This window comes from Schistocerca serialis, chromosome 8 (genome assembly GCF_023864345.2).
Source record: "Schistocerca serialis cubense isolate TAMUIC-IGC-003099 chromosome 8, iqSchSeri2.2, whole genome shotgun sequence".
Classification (NCBI taxonomy): Eukaryota; Metazoa; Arthropoda; class Insecta; order Orthoptera; family Acrididae; genus Schistocerca; species Schistocerca serialis.
Window position 1 is genome coordinate 324,128,589 of NC_064645.1, and position 17,692 is coordinate 324,146,280.

At 40.3% G+C, this 17,692-nt stretch overlaps 2 protein-coding genes across 6 annotated transcripts in view; one reads left to right on the forward strand and one right to left on the reverse strand.

The window, feature by feature from the left end:
• Window positions 1-6,963, reverse strand: part of LOC126416182 (ubiquitin thioesterase otubain-like) — a 74,891-nt gene extending 67,928 nt beyond the window's left edge. Inside the window, exons 1-3 of the mRNA XM_050083763.1 lie at window positions 6,761-6,963; window positions 6,581-6,633; window positions 6,288-6,502 (exon numbers count right to left, since the gene is read on the reverse strand). Coding sequence (XP_049939720.1) covers window positions 6,288-6,502; window positions 6,581-6,633; window positions 6,761-6,803 — 311 coding nt within the window. The 5' untranslated portion in view covers window positions 6,804-6,963. The remainder of the gene's footprint in view (window positions 1-6,287; window positions 6,503-6,580; window positions 6,634-6,760) is intronic.
• A 113-nt stretch (window positions 6,964-7,076) lies between these two features.
• LOC126416179 (probable methyltransferase TARBP1) overlaps window positions 7,077-17,692 on the forward strand; it is a 127,001-nt gene continuing 116,385 nt past the window's right edge. For 3 of the 5 annotated variants that reach the window (XM_050083755.1, XM_050083756.1, XM_050083757.1), the window contains exon 1: window positions 7,182-10,144. In XM_050083755.1, the coding sequence (XP_049939712.1) occupies window positions 7,223-10,144 (2,922 nt within the window). In that variant the 5' untranslated portion in view covers window positions 7,182-7,222. The other 2 variants (XM_050083759.1, XM_050083758.1) reach the window with 2 other exon arrangements.

A 17,692-nucleotide genomic window follows, 5' to 3' on the forward strand; every position in this document is an offset into this window, starting at 1 on the left:
TGTAAAATTCGAGAGATTAGAGCGCGCACGGAGGCTTTCAGACAGTCGTTCTTCCCACGAACCATACGCGAGTGGAACAGGAAAGGGAGGTAATGACAGTGGCACGTAAAGTGCCCTCCGCCACACACCGTTGGGTGGCTTGCGGAGTATGAATGTAGATGTAGATGTAGAGGATGCGTGTAACTGTGCAGCAGCACTTTGAAAGATTGGCGAGTAACAACAGGAACTTATCCCATTAAAAATTGGTTCTGTATACATACACAGTCCTGTAATTTTTTTAACTCCACATTTCATGCCTGTAAGATAATAAAAAGAGGCAATGATTTAACAAAGTTTTTCCTTTCATATATGTCTGAAGAAATAAATCTCAATTTCAGCTTACATTATTTTTCATTTCAGTACCTATCTAGTCATTAATTAACTGGATTGCTGCTTTGAGTCCTCAGTGCCGTGTGTTTATGCAATACAGCAAATTAATCGAATTACGAACAACTTGAACCGAAAGGAACACGCAAAAAATGTTGTAGGGAAGGCTAACCAAAGACTGCGTTTTATTGGCAGGACACTTAAAAAATGTAACAGACCTACTAAGGAGACTGCTTATACTACACTTTTCCGTCCTCTTTTAGAATACTGCTGCGCGGTGTGGGATCCTTACCAGATAGGACTGACGGAGTACATCAGAAAAGTTCAAAGAAAGGCAGCATGTTTTGTATTATTGCGAAATATGAGAGAGAGTGTCACAGAAATGACAGGATTTGGGCTGGAAATCACTAAAAGAAAGGCGTTTTTCGTTGCGACGGATTCTTCTCACGAAATTCCAATCACCAACTTTCTCCTCCGAATGCGAAAATATTTTATTGACACCGACCTACATAGGAAGGAACGATCACCACGATAAAATAAGGGAAATCAGAGCTCGTACGGGAAGATATAGGTGTTCATTCTTTCTGCTACGAGATTGGAATAATAGAGAATTGTGAAGGTGGTTCGATGAACCCTCTGCCAGGCACTTGAATGTGATTTGCAGAGTATCCATGTAGCTGTAGATGAAAGAAATGTATATTGTTTACTAATACAGATACAGGAGGAATAGTTTCAGGGATATGACAAGAATTATCATTTGAAACAAAAAAGACTAGTGAACATGGGCTCTGAAATGCATGCCTTAAGAGTTATGAACACATTTTCCATAGAAGAGATATGTTGCACAATAGTAAAGATGAATAAGTGCTCATAGCTGTTAAGGTATGCATTTTAGAACCTATGCTTACTGGACTTCTTTTTGCTTTGAATGATCATTCCTGTCATACACCTGAATACTGACCATTCCTACCGGGATACTCTGTGTATATCATTAAACATATTCCTACAAAGTTCCATTGTCAACTTCGCACAATATCTAAGGTATATTTTTGACACAGCTGTATATTTCCCAAACATATTAAGATTATTACCACTATTTTGATACAGTGAGCTATCCTCCTAAAGACAAACGTGTTTCCATTGATATCCTTACTCTGCAAACAACTGATGTGCGTGGCATAGCATCTTCCCATTGTACCTGCTTCTCCCCATTCCATTCACTTACAGAGTGCAGGAAGAATGGATGTTTAAACGCCTCTGTGTGTGCTGTTCAAATGGCTCTGAGCACTATGGGACTCAACTGCTGAGGTCATTAGTCCCCTAGAACTTAGAAATAGTTAAACCTAACTAACCTAAGGACATCACAAACATCCATGCCCGAGGCAGGATTCGAACCTGCGACCGTAGCGGTCTTGCGGTTCCAGACTGCAGCGCCTTTAACCGCACGGCCACTTCGGCCGGCTGTGTGTGCTGTAATTAGTCTAATCTTGTCATCTCAATTCCTATGGGAGCAATAAATAAGAAGACTGTAGTACATTCCAAGTCATTTAAAGCAGGTACTTTATTCACGATTTTTTTAAATAGGCTTTCTCCGGATAGTCTGTGTCTGTTATCAAGTTCATTCCAGTTCAGTTTCTCCAGGATCTCTGCGTATAGGTCAAACAAACTTGTGACCATTTAGGCTGCCCTTCTTTGTACGTTCAATTTCCTAGTCCTATCTGATGCAGTTGCCACATACTTAGGCAATATTCTAGGATGGATCACAGGAATGATATGTAAGAAACCAAAGTCTGTCATCTGCTTTACCAACAACAGGGATTATTCGACTTCTTCTTCTTCTTCTTCTTCTTCTTCTTCTTGTGGTTTTGTCCCACATTGGCACAAAATCGGCAAGGTTATTTATGGGTTTGGTATGGTTAGTTTAAAGGGCAATCTTGCTGGTGGTAAAGTGATCATTTTGACAGATTTTTCTGAGATCCATTCATTTGTCATTCAAGATAATGTCAGGGGATTTCATTGGGAGAAGAGCCAAGACACATCACACTCCTTTATGGTTCACTACATCAGGATTATTAGCCACTGCCTTGTTATGATATCACTACAGTTCATATGTTTATAATGAGGTTGATTAAATATTTGGGAATAACAATAGGAGAAAATCAGACACATTTACTACTTTAGTGACGAATTTGCAGCCCGTATTGTAACTGGAACAACAACTGAAAGACTGGTGGCTCATGCTAGTTTGAAAGAGGTCTTTAAATAAGCAAATATTGATGCATCTTGATCTGCTTAAGTTCTGCGATGACAATGTTTCAAGTATCATTCTTTTATGTTACACAGACAGAAATTTAACAAATTCAGTTTGATCAGGATGGAAGGTTTGCAAAGGCCACACAACAGCTGGCACAAGAGAAAAATCACCACTGGTTTATATAAGATCAGACTAAGCAATGTTTCCAATGACACTGCAGCAATCACAAAGTATTTAAAGCAGATGAAGAAACTACAACATTGGTCAGCTTTATGCCTCCCCATGGTCTCATTCATTCCTTCCCCTATACATCTACAAAAGATACTGGCTGGATTCTAGAGCATCACATATTTAAAATGATAAAAGCACCATCAACATCAGGAAAGCAATATATTTACTTAGAATGTTAACAAGACAGTATTAGCAGTTTATTCAATATTAAGCGCAGAAGAATTATTCTAGCCATACAGCGTGTTTAAAGTAAAACTTTCTGTATTTTGTTTTATTGCTGCCTACTGCTTGAATTTGATTTGTACACAACAACAATTACACTTTTATGAGCACAAAACCAGTTTTCATTACTTTTACTTTCCATTTACAGACTAATGGCACTTTCAAGCATGTAACTGTGTATGAAAAGTAATAACTTTTTAAGTGATGTTTTTCAGCCACAAGCAGGCATGGATCAAACATTAAACTACATAGCTTCTGAAGCTTAAAGACTTATCTCTAGATACAGCAAGATAAAAAAGGTTAAAGAACGCACAGTTGAGTTATGGGCCCCCAAAGCTACCCAAATTTGGCACCCAAAATGTACAATTCTTGGCCGAATCCGTGCATAAAATTATGATTTACGGCTGGTTAAAGATGAGGTCTCCAAGTCACAGAATGTATTGTCTGCCAATTTTGAAGTAGGCCTAGTACATATGTCAGCAGATGCATTTAAAAATTTAATCAGTAATGTACTCTAATTCACGATAAAAAGTTGTTAAAGTATACAAAATCAGGGGCTTCCAAGTTAAAAGTATCTTTAACAAAAGTTATACAATGTTGGCACTTGGTATGTTTACAGGTGATGTGAACTTGGGACCCCTATCTACGAGAGGCTGAAGAAAAGGAACCAAAGGAGATATCGAGCTAAAGCTTTGCACACATCTATTCAAGACACTGTTGAACCAACACAACAAATTTCATTCCATTCAGAAATAGTGAAGTGGGGACCACCTCTCAATCTGGTCCACTTCAGGTGGAATGACCCAGTTGCTACCAATGCATGAGAACAGTTCCGAGCATAGAAAACACTACTTAAAATGGAAAACTCTTCGAAAAAAATCACTGAAAGGACATGGTGTAGACAGCAACCTCCAACAAATGATTAACTGGGAAGCAACAAGGTAGAAAGCTGTACTACAAAGAATTCTGGACAAAACTTTATTCCTAAGGAGTAGTAGTTTAGTTTCCCAAGGGGAAAATACACAGATTGGTGATGTTGACAATGGAAGTTTTTTGGGAATATTGGAAAATACAATGAAGTAAATTGTGAAACCTCCAGCCAAAGTACAAGAAAACTGACTGATGAACAAGAGTACGATGGGTCAAGCCCACTATCATGGTAGTTGCATAATGAATTTATTTCTCTATGTGGTTAGAAACTATTGAAAGTCATTTTATATCAAAGAGAGTGTCTGTCATTTATGGAATTACATTTCCCAAAATGAGGTGAATGTACTCTTCTGTGGTATGCATTTCAAAATATACGGGAGGGGAACATAAGGTCATTCAAAGCTTGTGAACGAGTATCGAGTTTATGACTATTAGCTGTAAAACAGCTAAGGCCATAACTGATTAAATACTGTCCACATTAAAAACTCTTTGGAGTTCCACTCGTGGACTGTCGTGCTCAGAGCTATGTCAATAGCTCTGTCCACATTAGAAACTCTTGGGAGTTCCACTTGGTGGACTGCTGTGTTCAGAGCTATGACAATGGCTCCAGGATGCAAAGTTACTAGTGGTGTTCAGTCAATAATAGTTGGAAAAGAAAGTCTGCAATTTATTCTCCCTGTGGAGTACGCACTTTCAACAGAGTTTGTGTCAATACTGCTGAACTGAATTATTACGTGGTGAGATTTTTTTGAACCAGTGCTCTGCAATTACTTGTTTGAACAGTTCCATAACATAGGTGAAAGATCTTTTAGTAAACTGGGGAACTTTTTAAAAAAAAAAAAACTGATTACGAGTTGTCCACACTCAAGTTTTACAACGTAACTGAACAGTTCAGAAGTCTGTACTAAGGGGTCTTATTTTGTAGCCAGCATCTATGACTGACATAGACCCTAATTTTAGTTTTTTAAATTTAGTGCATTAAATATAGTTACTGTGGTCATTTTTAAGTAAAATTATTTTCTAAATAAAGTTTAGTTTGGACTTGCAAAAATGTTACGATTATTATCTGCTGTGTCTTCAGGTTCATAAGTTCTCAAAAGAATGTGGGAAAGAAATAACCATGTAATATTTATGTAGCATGCGACTGTAAAATAAGGTTATCCTGTGTCTGATCCTGGGCTCCAGGGCCCATACCTGAATGAGGGGGCCATGACAGCAAGGGTCCCAACAAAACTTCCCTGGGGCACACCGTAAGCTCCTCTTACATATGTTGTTGACTCTCCAACACTAGATGAAACACTGAATCGTCCCTACCAAAAAATAATCAATGCAGTCAAACTTTGTCTGATAACCCATACAATCACACTGTTGATGATAATTGTAGGTTTAGCACTGAGTGATTATTTCTTCCCCCCCCCCCCCCCCCCCGAAATTATTCGGCAATGCCTACTCAGTTGATGTGACAAGATTAAAAATGACCATGATCTAGTTAATTAGCTACTTACTGAGCACTTTTATCAAAATTACACTCAGTTCCAGACGACAGGTTTGTGCCCTTACCACATTTTTGAAACAGAAGATAATCAGACAGTCACAGGGAATATAATAAAGAACCTGATAATCAGAAGTGAGCAACAGTTATCATGACACAAAGAAGGCACCAAGTCCCACCATTTACCAGATGTTTTATACTGATAACTTATTTAAGTTAATTCTTTTCAAGAAGGCAGAAAGTGTTCATATCATCATCCAAGTAGAATGGTGTCCCATTACATTTATTAAATCCAAAAACTCTATACAGATTACACAATGAGTCCTAAGGTATATTTCATGGTTGGCATATGTACAAGTCATCAGAGAGAGAGAGAGAGAGGGGGGGGGGGGGGAGGGAACATACAGGTCAAATGAACAATTTTATACCACCTCATGGAAGGATGACATGTCCCTTCCCATGTAAAAACAGTTATCACAATTAACATACCAATGGAAAAATGGGTATGACATATAGTAACTGTGAAAAACTCCAATTACAAAAGTTTAACATTAATTTACCTGTATCTGTTAAATGATGCCACAGTGTGTTAACAGCTGGACAAAATGACTGCAAATACTTCTTTTAAATAAACAAAAGACCAGTGCAATCACCCTGCGGTAAATGCAATGCAGTTACATATAATTCATTGCTAATGACTAACTAATATATGGAGTGAAAATATTTCTCTTAAGTTACTCACTGTTCCGGTCAAATAAAACTATAATAGTGATGTTTGAAATTTTATATCACCTTTCATATTCCTCGCGGTTCCCGAGTAGACGTTCAAGATAGGCGTAACTAAAGGCACGAAAAAAGCAATTTCCGTCAGGTCGCGTTCGGCGAATACTCTTATATTTTTTAGCTAAATCCAGTACTTTTTGCCTATATATGTCGTCGGCCGAATATTCGCCTTCCAAAGAAGAAATACTTTGGATATCACCAACAAGAGGCGTTGTCTCTGAAATCTAAACAGAACATTTTCTTCTGAATGAAACTATCAAGTCACATCATCTTAACATGCAGAGTATAATTTGATGAGTTACTTCTTTTTCTATTCTTCTTTGTTGCTGCAAAATCAGCTCATCTTGGTTGGCACCTGCACAGTGGGAATACAGAAAATCCGCTATTTATCAGTATGTTTATAGTAATAAGGCAACTGGTCTTCAAACTGTTTGACAATACACAATACGCGAGAGTCTTTTGACAACCGACTAACAACTTACTTGGATCGAATTTATTATTATGCAAATCATTACCGTCCTCCATCGTACACTAATTAAAATAGTGAAACAATTACTCAGGCATAGTACGCTTCAACAAATCATCAGCATTCAATAATTCGCATCACCCCCCATAGAATCTTCCAGCGACACACATTTTCGTTTTCGACATAAGAGTTTTAAGCACAAAGAGCGCAGATTTGGTATCATGTTAAATAAGAAATGGAAGTTCTTGTATTTATTGTGGCACAAATTAATTGCATCTGGAGTTAATATGTCTTTAAAAATTGCAAAACGGTGTGTAGAGTACAGAGTAAATAATTTCCACACAAATTAAGAATATGTCATGCAATCGAAGATCTTTGGTTCGTATACACCATGTGTTGAGCACGTGGTGAAGTTGTCAAATATATTTGGGTATGTAGTGTGTGCTGCATTTTGTTGTGGATTGGTATCTAAACAACAATGGCAGATACTGGATTCAGGGATTGTTGTTCAACTAATTTGATACTGTTAATTGAAAATCTGTGTCCTGAAACAGCAAAAAGCGTTTTTACTGATTTTCTTCGCTATTCGAGATCATATTTGTGTTCGCAAAACGTTTTTAAGCCTAGTGACAGCTGTAAGAAACACCTGGGATTGTTAGCTACAGTCCTCAAAATCGCTCTTACAGAACCAAAGCGCGAAGAACATATTCATTTTTCGAATGACGACATTGAAGTTTTCCAGAGCATCATTACAAAATGCAATACTATACTCGAGACTGAAGAAGAAAACTTTGAATTAAAACCAGTTGTGATTGACGTGTTGTCATATTGCCTAGTTTTGCTACCAGATGACAAAATAATTGCCCATGTATACGAAATGTTGTTGTTTTGTGAAAATAAACTCTCTTTCTCTGCTAGTGAATCCGATTTTGGTGATATTTCTATGCCAGGAAATTTTTTGACAGCCTTGTACCTTTTAGAGGCCATTATTCAAATCTTGTATATTTTAGAGCAAAATTGTTTACCGAATAGGGAAAAGATGAAAGACAAATTTTTGAGTGATTTCAGTATCCACATGTTAGTTGTAAGACTTCTTACGAACTCTAGTTACGCTGTAGTAGTGCACATACTGAATTGCATAGTTCCAAAACTTCTGAAATTTGTTAACAGTGTCGACCTACTTAAGCAGGTGTGGACACAACTGTCCATAAAATACTGTTCAGCAGCATCTGTTGATTCTCATTTATCTGTCCCATTTCTGATACTGTGTTCACTGTCCAATATGTATTTGCCATGTTCAGAGTCTACTGATTCCTACTCACTCACTCAATACAGTGATTTTTGGAAACTTTGCCAGATAGGTTTAATGCATTCTGACTTATCGGTGAGGAAACAAGCTCTCTATTTAACTAAAAGAGCAGTAGATATAACTTTTCAAAGAGATAACTGCGATAGTGAGAATCTTCCAGAATCACTTGTGTGGAGAAGTTGTCGGATGAGGTCAGATTTTTTGAAACTGTGGCATGACTTGTTCTTGATATTGGAAACCTTGGAAGAAAAACAAGTTCACTTAATAAAACCAGTTCTACCCATGATTCAGAGATTGTCCACAGGTACGTCGGAGTGGCATAAGTCGTGGACTCTGTGCATATTTCAGAGATTACTGAAGCATGACAACAACACGGTTGTGAAGTGGGGTGTAACCCATTTCATTAATCTAAACTTGGTGTACTTCACTGCTTTGGGTGATATTTGCACCAATATGTTATTTGTTAATTTCATGGATGCAATAAATAACACTGCTTTGTACGCCACTAGAGATAGCACACTAAAACTATCTGATACAGTAGAAAGCTTGGTGACACTGTTTCATGCAATATGTCAATTGCATATTAAGAACTGTCGTTTATATTTTGGTAAGTTTATAGAAGAATTGACCAAAAGATCTTGGGGTCCAGTACCTATGTTTTATATAACAAAGGCACTAGCATCATCACCTATAACACCAGTATGGAGTGACACTCATTTGCTGTTGTGTGGAAAATTAGCCAGAAGTGCTATAGTAAATCAGAATGTATACATTCGTGCAGCTATTGAGTGTTCATTGCTTGAGTGTGCTATTAAATTTGCAGACCGAAAGCTTATCACAGTGAAAAGCGTTTGTCATTTTCTAAATAGTTTCAGTTCAAAATTATCACTGAAACGAGGTACTTTCATATGGAATGAAATTGTGAATTGGCTAAAGTCATTTATCACAAAATCTGATGCTCAAGATTTTGTCATAAAATTTGCATTCACGTTCGTGGACAATATGACTTTGAGTGAAGAACAACAAACGGATATTTCTGTTAAGGCATTTGGGAGGATGGTAGTTCTGCTTTTGGAGAGTGAATGTTTGACGTCAGCTGAAGTTAAGGGTAACTCTGGAGACATTGTGGCAGAAGTCTTTAGAAACACATGGAAAAGGCTTTGTAACATTGACAGTAATGGTGATGATTTGCAAGCTATCAGTATAAGTCTTTTAGCCACTATTTTGGAAGAATGTGTGAGTATAAAAGTTGATCCTAATGACAGTGTGAGAACAACACTCGCAGAAATATTTCAAGGTACTGTTCATGATATATTTTTACTCATTAGCAAGAAAATCACAAATTTGTTAGGGTTACAGGACATTCAAGTAGTAAATAATTATTTACTTGCATTGAAAGCTTTCTCTGAAGACCAGAATATTCTCCCACTCATAGAGCAGCATGTTTATCTGCTACATAATGCAGTGCTGCAAATTTATGAAAGTAAAGCTAAAATTGGATCAAGTTTGAACATATTTTTTGCTATGAAAGTTATTGAGTGGGTATCCAGTTGTCTCAGAAATCATATGTCTTGCTCCCACAATGATTCAAAAAATGAAATTATGTATAAACAGTGTTTGTTCATTGAAAGTCTAGTGCGTAGTGGTGAATTAGACATTCCTATATATAAAAGATTTGACGAAATAACTGAAGCCAGTAATCTACGACTTCGAGGCAAATTGGCATGTGAATACACTTCTGCTCTTTGGAGTACAGTGAGTTTGTGTACAGAAATTTCTCATCAAACAAATCTTTATGTCAGCCCATTTAAGTTTGTTGATAAATCATTGCTAGAAACAGCTATAAATGCTATCGAAACTGGTGGCAGGGGAGTGTGTATACCTGTGATGAACACTATGAGGATAATATTTCATTACTGGTATGACAAAGAAATATTGTGCGACATTGGCCGATTTCTGTCAATATGCTGGATGAACATATTTGAAATGAGGTGGACAGAATACTTCTGGGGCACAACAGAGGTATTTATGAAATTAACATTCCACCCATCATTTCTTCAGGAAAGAAGAATGCATCCTTATATACTGCAGGTACGTTCCATTAAATTTTAGAATTTTGTTTGTCATTTGACCATTTAACACAATAGTGTGGGACATGTAAATACATTATACAGATATTTACACATGTATATATGTTAACAACATGTACAGTCTACCTTTAAACTCTGTGAAAGGGATGCTGGAAATCTCTGAAGATTACTTCCAGCAACCTCCATGTAGAGTGTCAAGTTAGACTGTACACATAGGATATGGCTGTGAAAGCTGATGCTAAGGAATGATGGGGTTGGAGTTCAGGGACATCCTTAATTACTTCATAATAAGCATTAAAGGAGCCAATCAGAGTAGATCCCAGTGGCCAACCCAGACATTCAGACAATGCAGGGTTTAGTACCCATGAAGGCAGTAAACTTGATAGATCACTTTATGAATATGTAAGAATATTCTGATAAACTGTAAATAACGTGGGAGTAAACAGAAGTGTCAAGTTGTATACAGGCACATACAAAAGAGAAAGAAAACTTGCCAGCTTTCAGAATCATCCTTTGTCAAGTTGGTGTACTGAAGGTGATGGAGAGACATGGTTTGTGTTGGTGGGGTGGTTGACAGGTCAGAGGAAGGGGAAACAGTGGGGTGGAGTGTGTAGGAATAGTCAGTTAACAGAGGTTGAGGCCAGGAGGGTTGTCGGAGCGAAGAACATATGCGAGAATCACTCTGTTGTACTTAGTTCAGAGAAGCTGGTGGTAGAGGGAAGGATCCAGACAACCTGGGTTATCTAGCTGTTATTGAAATTGTGGTGCTGTGTTAATGTTGTGCCACTGAGCCGTCAATTTTGTTCTTGTGCACAGGTAGACAGTGGCATCGCAGAAGTGTACGATTCCATCTATCTCCTTTGACCCATAACATCATTAACATGGTGGAAATGGCTACTTTCAGCATATACAGAATGGCGACAATGATGTTACTACATACACATGCCAACAAATGTGAACAAAAATAAAAATGACACAATAACGTCTCACACCAAAAATAAAATTAAAGTGACAGGACAACTACAGAAAATTGGGGGTTTAGGGCAGGGAAAAGATAAATATACAATAATACAAAAACCCTCACCATCCCAAAACAAATAATATACAAAAATAATTTAAATTACAGCATTCTGCTACACCAACAAAAGCACAAGAATTGGACATTTCCCTTGACCTATATATCTCAACTATAGCTACCAAAAAAGTACAACCCCAGAAAGTGGAATCGGGCATTTCCCTTGGCATGTATAGCTCAATCGTAGCTATTGATACAAAAAAAAAAAAAAAAAACCGACACCTGCAACTTCGAAAAGTCGAACAAGAATTCCATCAACTCGGAGACCCAAATACATCAATTAAAACACAACCAACCCACCATAAATATAAAAACATCACAATTATTATAGAATAAAACCAAAATAAAAATTTCTTACCAACAAAAGCCTCCAGCAATACCACCTAGGCGGCCGGCTGTTGGGGCCAAATGGTTCTAGGTGCTTCAGTCTGGAACCGCGCTGCTGCTAGTCACAGGTTTGAATCCTGCCTTGGGCTTGGATGTGTGTGATGTCCTTGGGTTAGTTAGGTTTAAGGAGTTCTAAGTCTAGGGTGCTGATGACCTCAGATGTTATGCAGGCATGTACACGCGCTTGCGCGCACGCCACCACACACACACACACACACACACGCACACGCACACGCGCGCGTGTGCCGACAGTCCCACTTATACATATTTATACAGCAGTTACTTGCAAACCAAACAATGTGCAACAGGCAACAACTGTAGCTCTGAGTGCCATACTGCCTTTTCGCCAGTTTAACAAAAATGAATAGTAATAGCTCGAGTGGTTGCAACAGTATGAAGCGCACATCATTGCTCACTAAGTATCAGGTGCTGTGAAGCTACATTACATTTTGTCAACTGTAGGAAGTGCAGTTTTTCATCTCAATCAGAAATTGTTCCCTAACACCACTCTGAGTGAACTTTCCTATGATCATGTTGTAGGTCTAGGTTCTCTAACTAATTATCATGACTGACAAGTGAATGTGGTGGCAGCTAGGTACTAATTCTTTTGTTGCAAGAAAAGGTCAGAACAAACTTGTCGCAAGTGGGTAACATATTTGTAGGGTATGACGAGAAAATGCAAATTCAGATGTGCTTGTGGTGCTTTATATTCAGATGTTCTGCTGCATGACACGATCATGTACAGTGTTAATTGATGTCAAACTTAGAGAACAGATTTTGAAACAGTCAGATCCATCATTTCAGCACGTAGTGCATATTCTAGATCAGTATGATTCCAGTGCCATATTAGACAGTGAATTTGAGCAGCCGCCAATTTGTCCGGTTGAATCATCCCTTGCTCATGACCAGCCCAGTAGGCAACAACAGTATGTGCGCACCAAGCCATGTAAACAGTTCTCTAAACAGGCAAATGGAATTAAGTCATGCCCTCAGTGCTATTCATGGCACAAACACCAAGACTATCCGTCCAAACAAGCACAGTGTATGCTTGTGGCAAGAAAGGTCACATACAATCAGTATGTTTGCAACGGAACAAACATAGGAATTCTGCCCACTCACAAAAATCTAGTTGCAAGGCCCATGTAACCAATACTGTGTATTCCACACCTGCTCCAAGCATTAGCAAAACTCGCAAGCAAACAGTTTCTTCAGTGCCATGCCAGTCCAATACACTTTTCGTTCATTTGCATCGCTCGCATACGAGAACTGTGACGTTCACTGTGCTACAATCACGCAATTGTGAGAACATACTTGGCCTTGATTCATTTGATTCAGGACAATGTGTTGTCAGTGACTGCATTCAATGCCAAAGACAGTGTTGCTCAAAAAATTTCCTGAACTCTTCTTTGAAGGTTAAGCAAGGCTAGCAATTTTGTTGCCCATATTATTATGAAAGATACTGCTCAGCCAAAATTTTGCCAGGCCAGACCTATTCCTATTGCATTATGGGACAAAGTGGCTGCTGAACTTAAAGAATTGCAAGATAGAGGAGCTATTGCACCTGTACAAGCTAGTCAGTGGGCAAGTCCACTGGTTTTGCTTCCCAAACCTTCCAGTTGCAGTCGCATCTGTGTTGAATTTAAGTCTACAGTCAACCCACAAACTGTGAGTGATACTTATCCATTGCCATGCCCAGAGAATCACATGGACAGATTAGGTGCTGGACGCTACTTTTGAAAAATTGATTTGTGAGGCGCCTATCTTCAAATACCACTAGATGAACAATCTCAAACCATGTGTTTTGTGAACACTCATTTCGGCTTGTTTAAATATTTGTGTTTGCCTTTTGGCAGTGCTTCTGCACCCACTATTTTCCAATGGTATTTGGAACAGCTGACTGCTCAAGTACCAACCTGGTCAAACTATCTGGACAATATTGTCATAGCATGTCGTACATCTGAAGAACACATTGCAGATCTGCGTGCTTTTTTTTGTGTGTTATCTGTTGCAGGACTAGAGTGTAGTCGCACAGAGTGGCTGCGCGGTTTACGGAGGTTTGAGTCCTCCCTCAGGCACGTGTGTGTGTGTGTGTGTGTTGTTGTTGTTGTTAGCATCAGTTAGTTTAAGTAGTATGTAAGTCTAGGGGCTGATGACCTCAGCAGTTTGGTCCCTTTGTTAAACCTGAATTGCAGTATTTTGATCACGTCATAAACAGTCAAGGTGTACATCCTCTTCAGTCACATTCGTTAGCCATACAAGACCTGTCAGTTCCTCGGATTGTCACAGAGTTGCAGTCAGTTTTAGGGAAAATGAACTATTGTATTTGGTTCATACCAGACGCTGCACAAATAGTAGCACCATTGCATCACTTGTGTCACAAGAACGTTCCCTTTGTTTGGGCAGATGAGTGCCGAGAAGCTATGCTCAGTGATCGATGCTGGGTTCACTTTGATCTGACAAACCTGTTGTGTTCCAAGTTGACACTACTTCTTGCAGAATTGGTGCAGTGCTTTTGCAGAGAATTGATGATAAACACAGATCTATTGCTTTTGCATCAAAATTATTGTCCAAAACTCAGTGTAACTATTCACAAATACAGAAAGAGGCACTGGCTATTGTGTATGGTGTCACCAAATTCCACCACTATTCGTATGGCAGAAAATTCTGCTTAGTAATGGATCACAAGCCATTGCAGTCCTTGGTTCATCTGATGAAGCCGGTCCCTGTACGAGCCGCCCACAAATTGCAAAGATAGGGTTTGTTGTTGTCTTAATACCAGTATGAGATTGTGTATCATCTGACATCTCAACATGGTAGTTTGGACACACTTTCATCTTCCGATTAGCCCTCATACAGACTTTGACACTTCTGCTCCATCTTGTTGTCACATCGATACTCAGGATTCTGAATTTCTTCAATCTTTTCCTCTGAGCTATAGGAAAATTGCACAGGCCATATCAGCTGATTCCGATTTGAACATTTTGCTACACCACGTTCGCACATCTTGCCCTCGCTCATTGTATAGCATAAAGAACTCTGTAGTGCACCAATACTTTGTATGTCGGCATAGCCACACTACACAGCAAAGAGTGGTTCTTGTTCAGAAAGACAGTGGACAGTCACATGTGTTGATCCCTAAAGCTTTGCAAAAAGAAGTGTTGCAGTTACTTCATCGAGGACACTGGGGGATTGTTCGCATGAAGCAGTTAGTGCCTCGGCACTGTACTTGACACGGTATGGACACTCAAATAGAACAGATGATGTCACAGTGTCATGCATGTGTGGAAAATCAGTCCACTCTGCCACAAAATTTCTCTGCTTGGCCTAAGTTGGAATCATCATGGCAACATGTGAACATAGACTTTGTGGGATCTTTTTGGAACATTTGTTGATTAATTGAAGTAGACTCTTATAGCAAGTTTCCCTTCGCTGTGCGAGTGAACTCAAAAACATCACATAGCATAATTTAGGCATTGTCCTCTATTTTTTGACTTGAAGGTTTGCCTGATGTCATAGTGTCGGACAACAGTCCTCAGTTCACATCAAATGAAATTTGAAACATTCTGTGAATGCAATGGCATACAGTGCCTTACAAGTGCACCATTCCATCCACAGTCAAATGGCAAAATGGAACATTTTGTCAGAACCTTCAAGCAGCAAATGGCCAAACTTCACACCGCACACACCAAGGAACAAGCATTGCAACTGTTCCTCACCTCTGGTCGTTCGCATCCACAAGATGGACTATTGCCGACGGAATTGCTTCACGTTCACCGCTATTGGACACTGCTCCATCTGCTCTACCCTCCTCAGCATTTGGTGCCAACGGAAGGCTGCATGTATCGCTTTGCGCCGCATGATATTCTGTTTTACAGGGTTTTTGGTGGCAGCAGACGGTTGGTGCAAGCGAGATCCTTCATCGACTTGGCGCATACATTTATCTCATTTTAGGCCCAGATGGATTGCAGCACCGACATCACAATCAAATTTGCCACTGTCATGTGCACGGTGATCCTTTTGCATGTCTTCCTCCACTTTCATGGATCCCGAGGACAGCATGGCCACAGCGGCTGCCAGTGTGTGTCATCATCAGGGATGACCCCATGGAGATGGAGCATTTGCCTCCTCCACTTCCTCTTGTCCTACCGATGAAGCTTTACCCGCCCAAGCTGCAATGGCTGACACCTTCTACATCATGATATGGGCCTCAGGAGGCGGACGTGTACCCTTCTGGGTATTTTCTGGGGGATATTTCCGCCAGAACGAAGGCCGGATGGTGGGTTACGACCAGAGTCTCATTTCTTCTGCATCCACAGCTTCCAGTCCATCAAAGCGTCCACGCTCCTGCCTCACCTCCTGTTATTGTGCACCATATACTACTATGGTCCGTTGCTTTGGAGGAGGGGGCGAGGAATGTTACGGCGTAAAGTCAAGCGCCGGCACGCTAGGCAGGAATGATAGGAAAGGGAAGGCTGTGAGAAGAAGTCAGCCAATCACACGCTGACCAGACCTCCATCCGGGATGACAACACATTGGCAGCAACGCCTATGTGAAGACGACATAAGCACCGCGACCGACTGGTGACCGCCCAGTTCAATAGCAGCTTCAAGACTAGCGACTTTGATAGCGGCGGCAGTGCTAGTCACTTCGCTTGTATTCTGTATGTAGCACAGACTTGGAATTGTCTATGCTGAAGGAGATTGATTATTTCGTATGTCGCCCTTTGCTTGCAACACATCTGTGTAATTGCCAAAGTAAAGTATTATAATTTTCTTATTTCAGTAACACATTAATATGACTTGTTTTGGTTGTTTATCTAATGAACTGAGTATACAGGCTTCCTAGACACTACACATTGGATGATTTCTGCATGCAATCAGGCATTCACCATGTTTGCTCTCCTCTCTTTCAACCCCAGTCTAATGAGGAGGCCGAGCAAATGGTTTGCAGATGAAAAACTTGTCTGCATTATTTTCCCATCAAGGAGGCATTAATGTTATTCTGATGGCTTACTGGATGGCTTTCATTGGTCCCTGTTGTCCCGCAGAGCTTTTCCATGAGTGCCAGCCGTGGACACTGCTCCATGACCTTCATCCGGCTTCTTGCCCACTGTCATGTTACGCTGTACCACACTTCCTGCCAGGCAGAGTGGGCACATGGTTTTGGTTAGCAACCCCTGTTAGTTACCAGCAATCATTGTATGTCAGAATGGCCACCATGTGTACACTCTCCAGACAAAATCAGCTCCGAGCCTGAGTGGGCACCCACCCACCTGTTCCAGCCGCACCACCACCTTTGCTGGTGCCCCAGTCACTTTGTGCTGCCTATTCACAGGTGTTCCAGCCTCAGTCTCCACCTGTGTCAGTGCCACCCCATGAGACTATGACATCACAGCCTCCAACAGCAGCTCTGTTTCCCCTCCAGCCGTTGGACATGCCCCTTGCCGATTTGATGTCTCCTGGGTGACCACAGCCTGTGGCGGAGCCACCTCCACCTTCCTGTCTGCCACTGGACATTGATCCCAGCTTGGGCTGCCCATTGACAGTCCTGTCATCTCTTGCTCCTCTGGGGTGTCAGGGCACTCCTCGTACTGGCCACTTTCGCCCATATTCCAGTGTCACCACAACCAGGAATTGCTCTCCTCCCTTGCCTCTGAGGCCTCCTTGGATTTGAACAACATCTTTACATCCCAGGCATCCTCTTCTTGCCTGGGGAATCAGTGACACTCCGCCCCCCAAGAGGGGAGGCATGTAGTGAACCATGTAAGATTACACACTCACAATCTGGGTGTGCAGCTGTTCGGCACACCACAGAAATTGCAATATGCTAGCACCGGCAGAGGCCTTCAATCTCAGATGCACAAGCAGCCTCTCTGTAGTGCACTCTATGGCCAGCCGATGGCTTACAGAATCAGGCCTGGCTAGCCTCACTCTCAATCATACGTTGACAATCAGCCCATGTGTCTTGGAATAGTAGTGCAGTCACTCTGTGGCAAGTGCTTTCGTATACCTGTTTTCTTCAAGTAATAAAATGTTGTATTTATTGTTGTATGTGTGTACTTGTAGTCAGAACAAATGTAACTCTCAA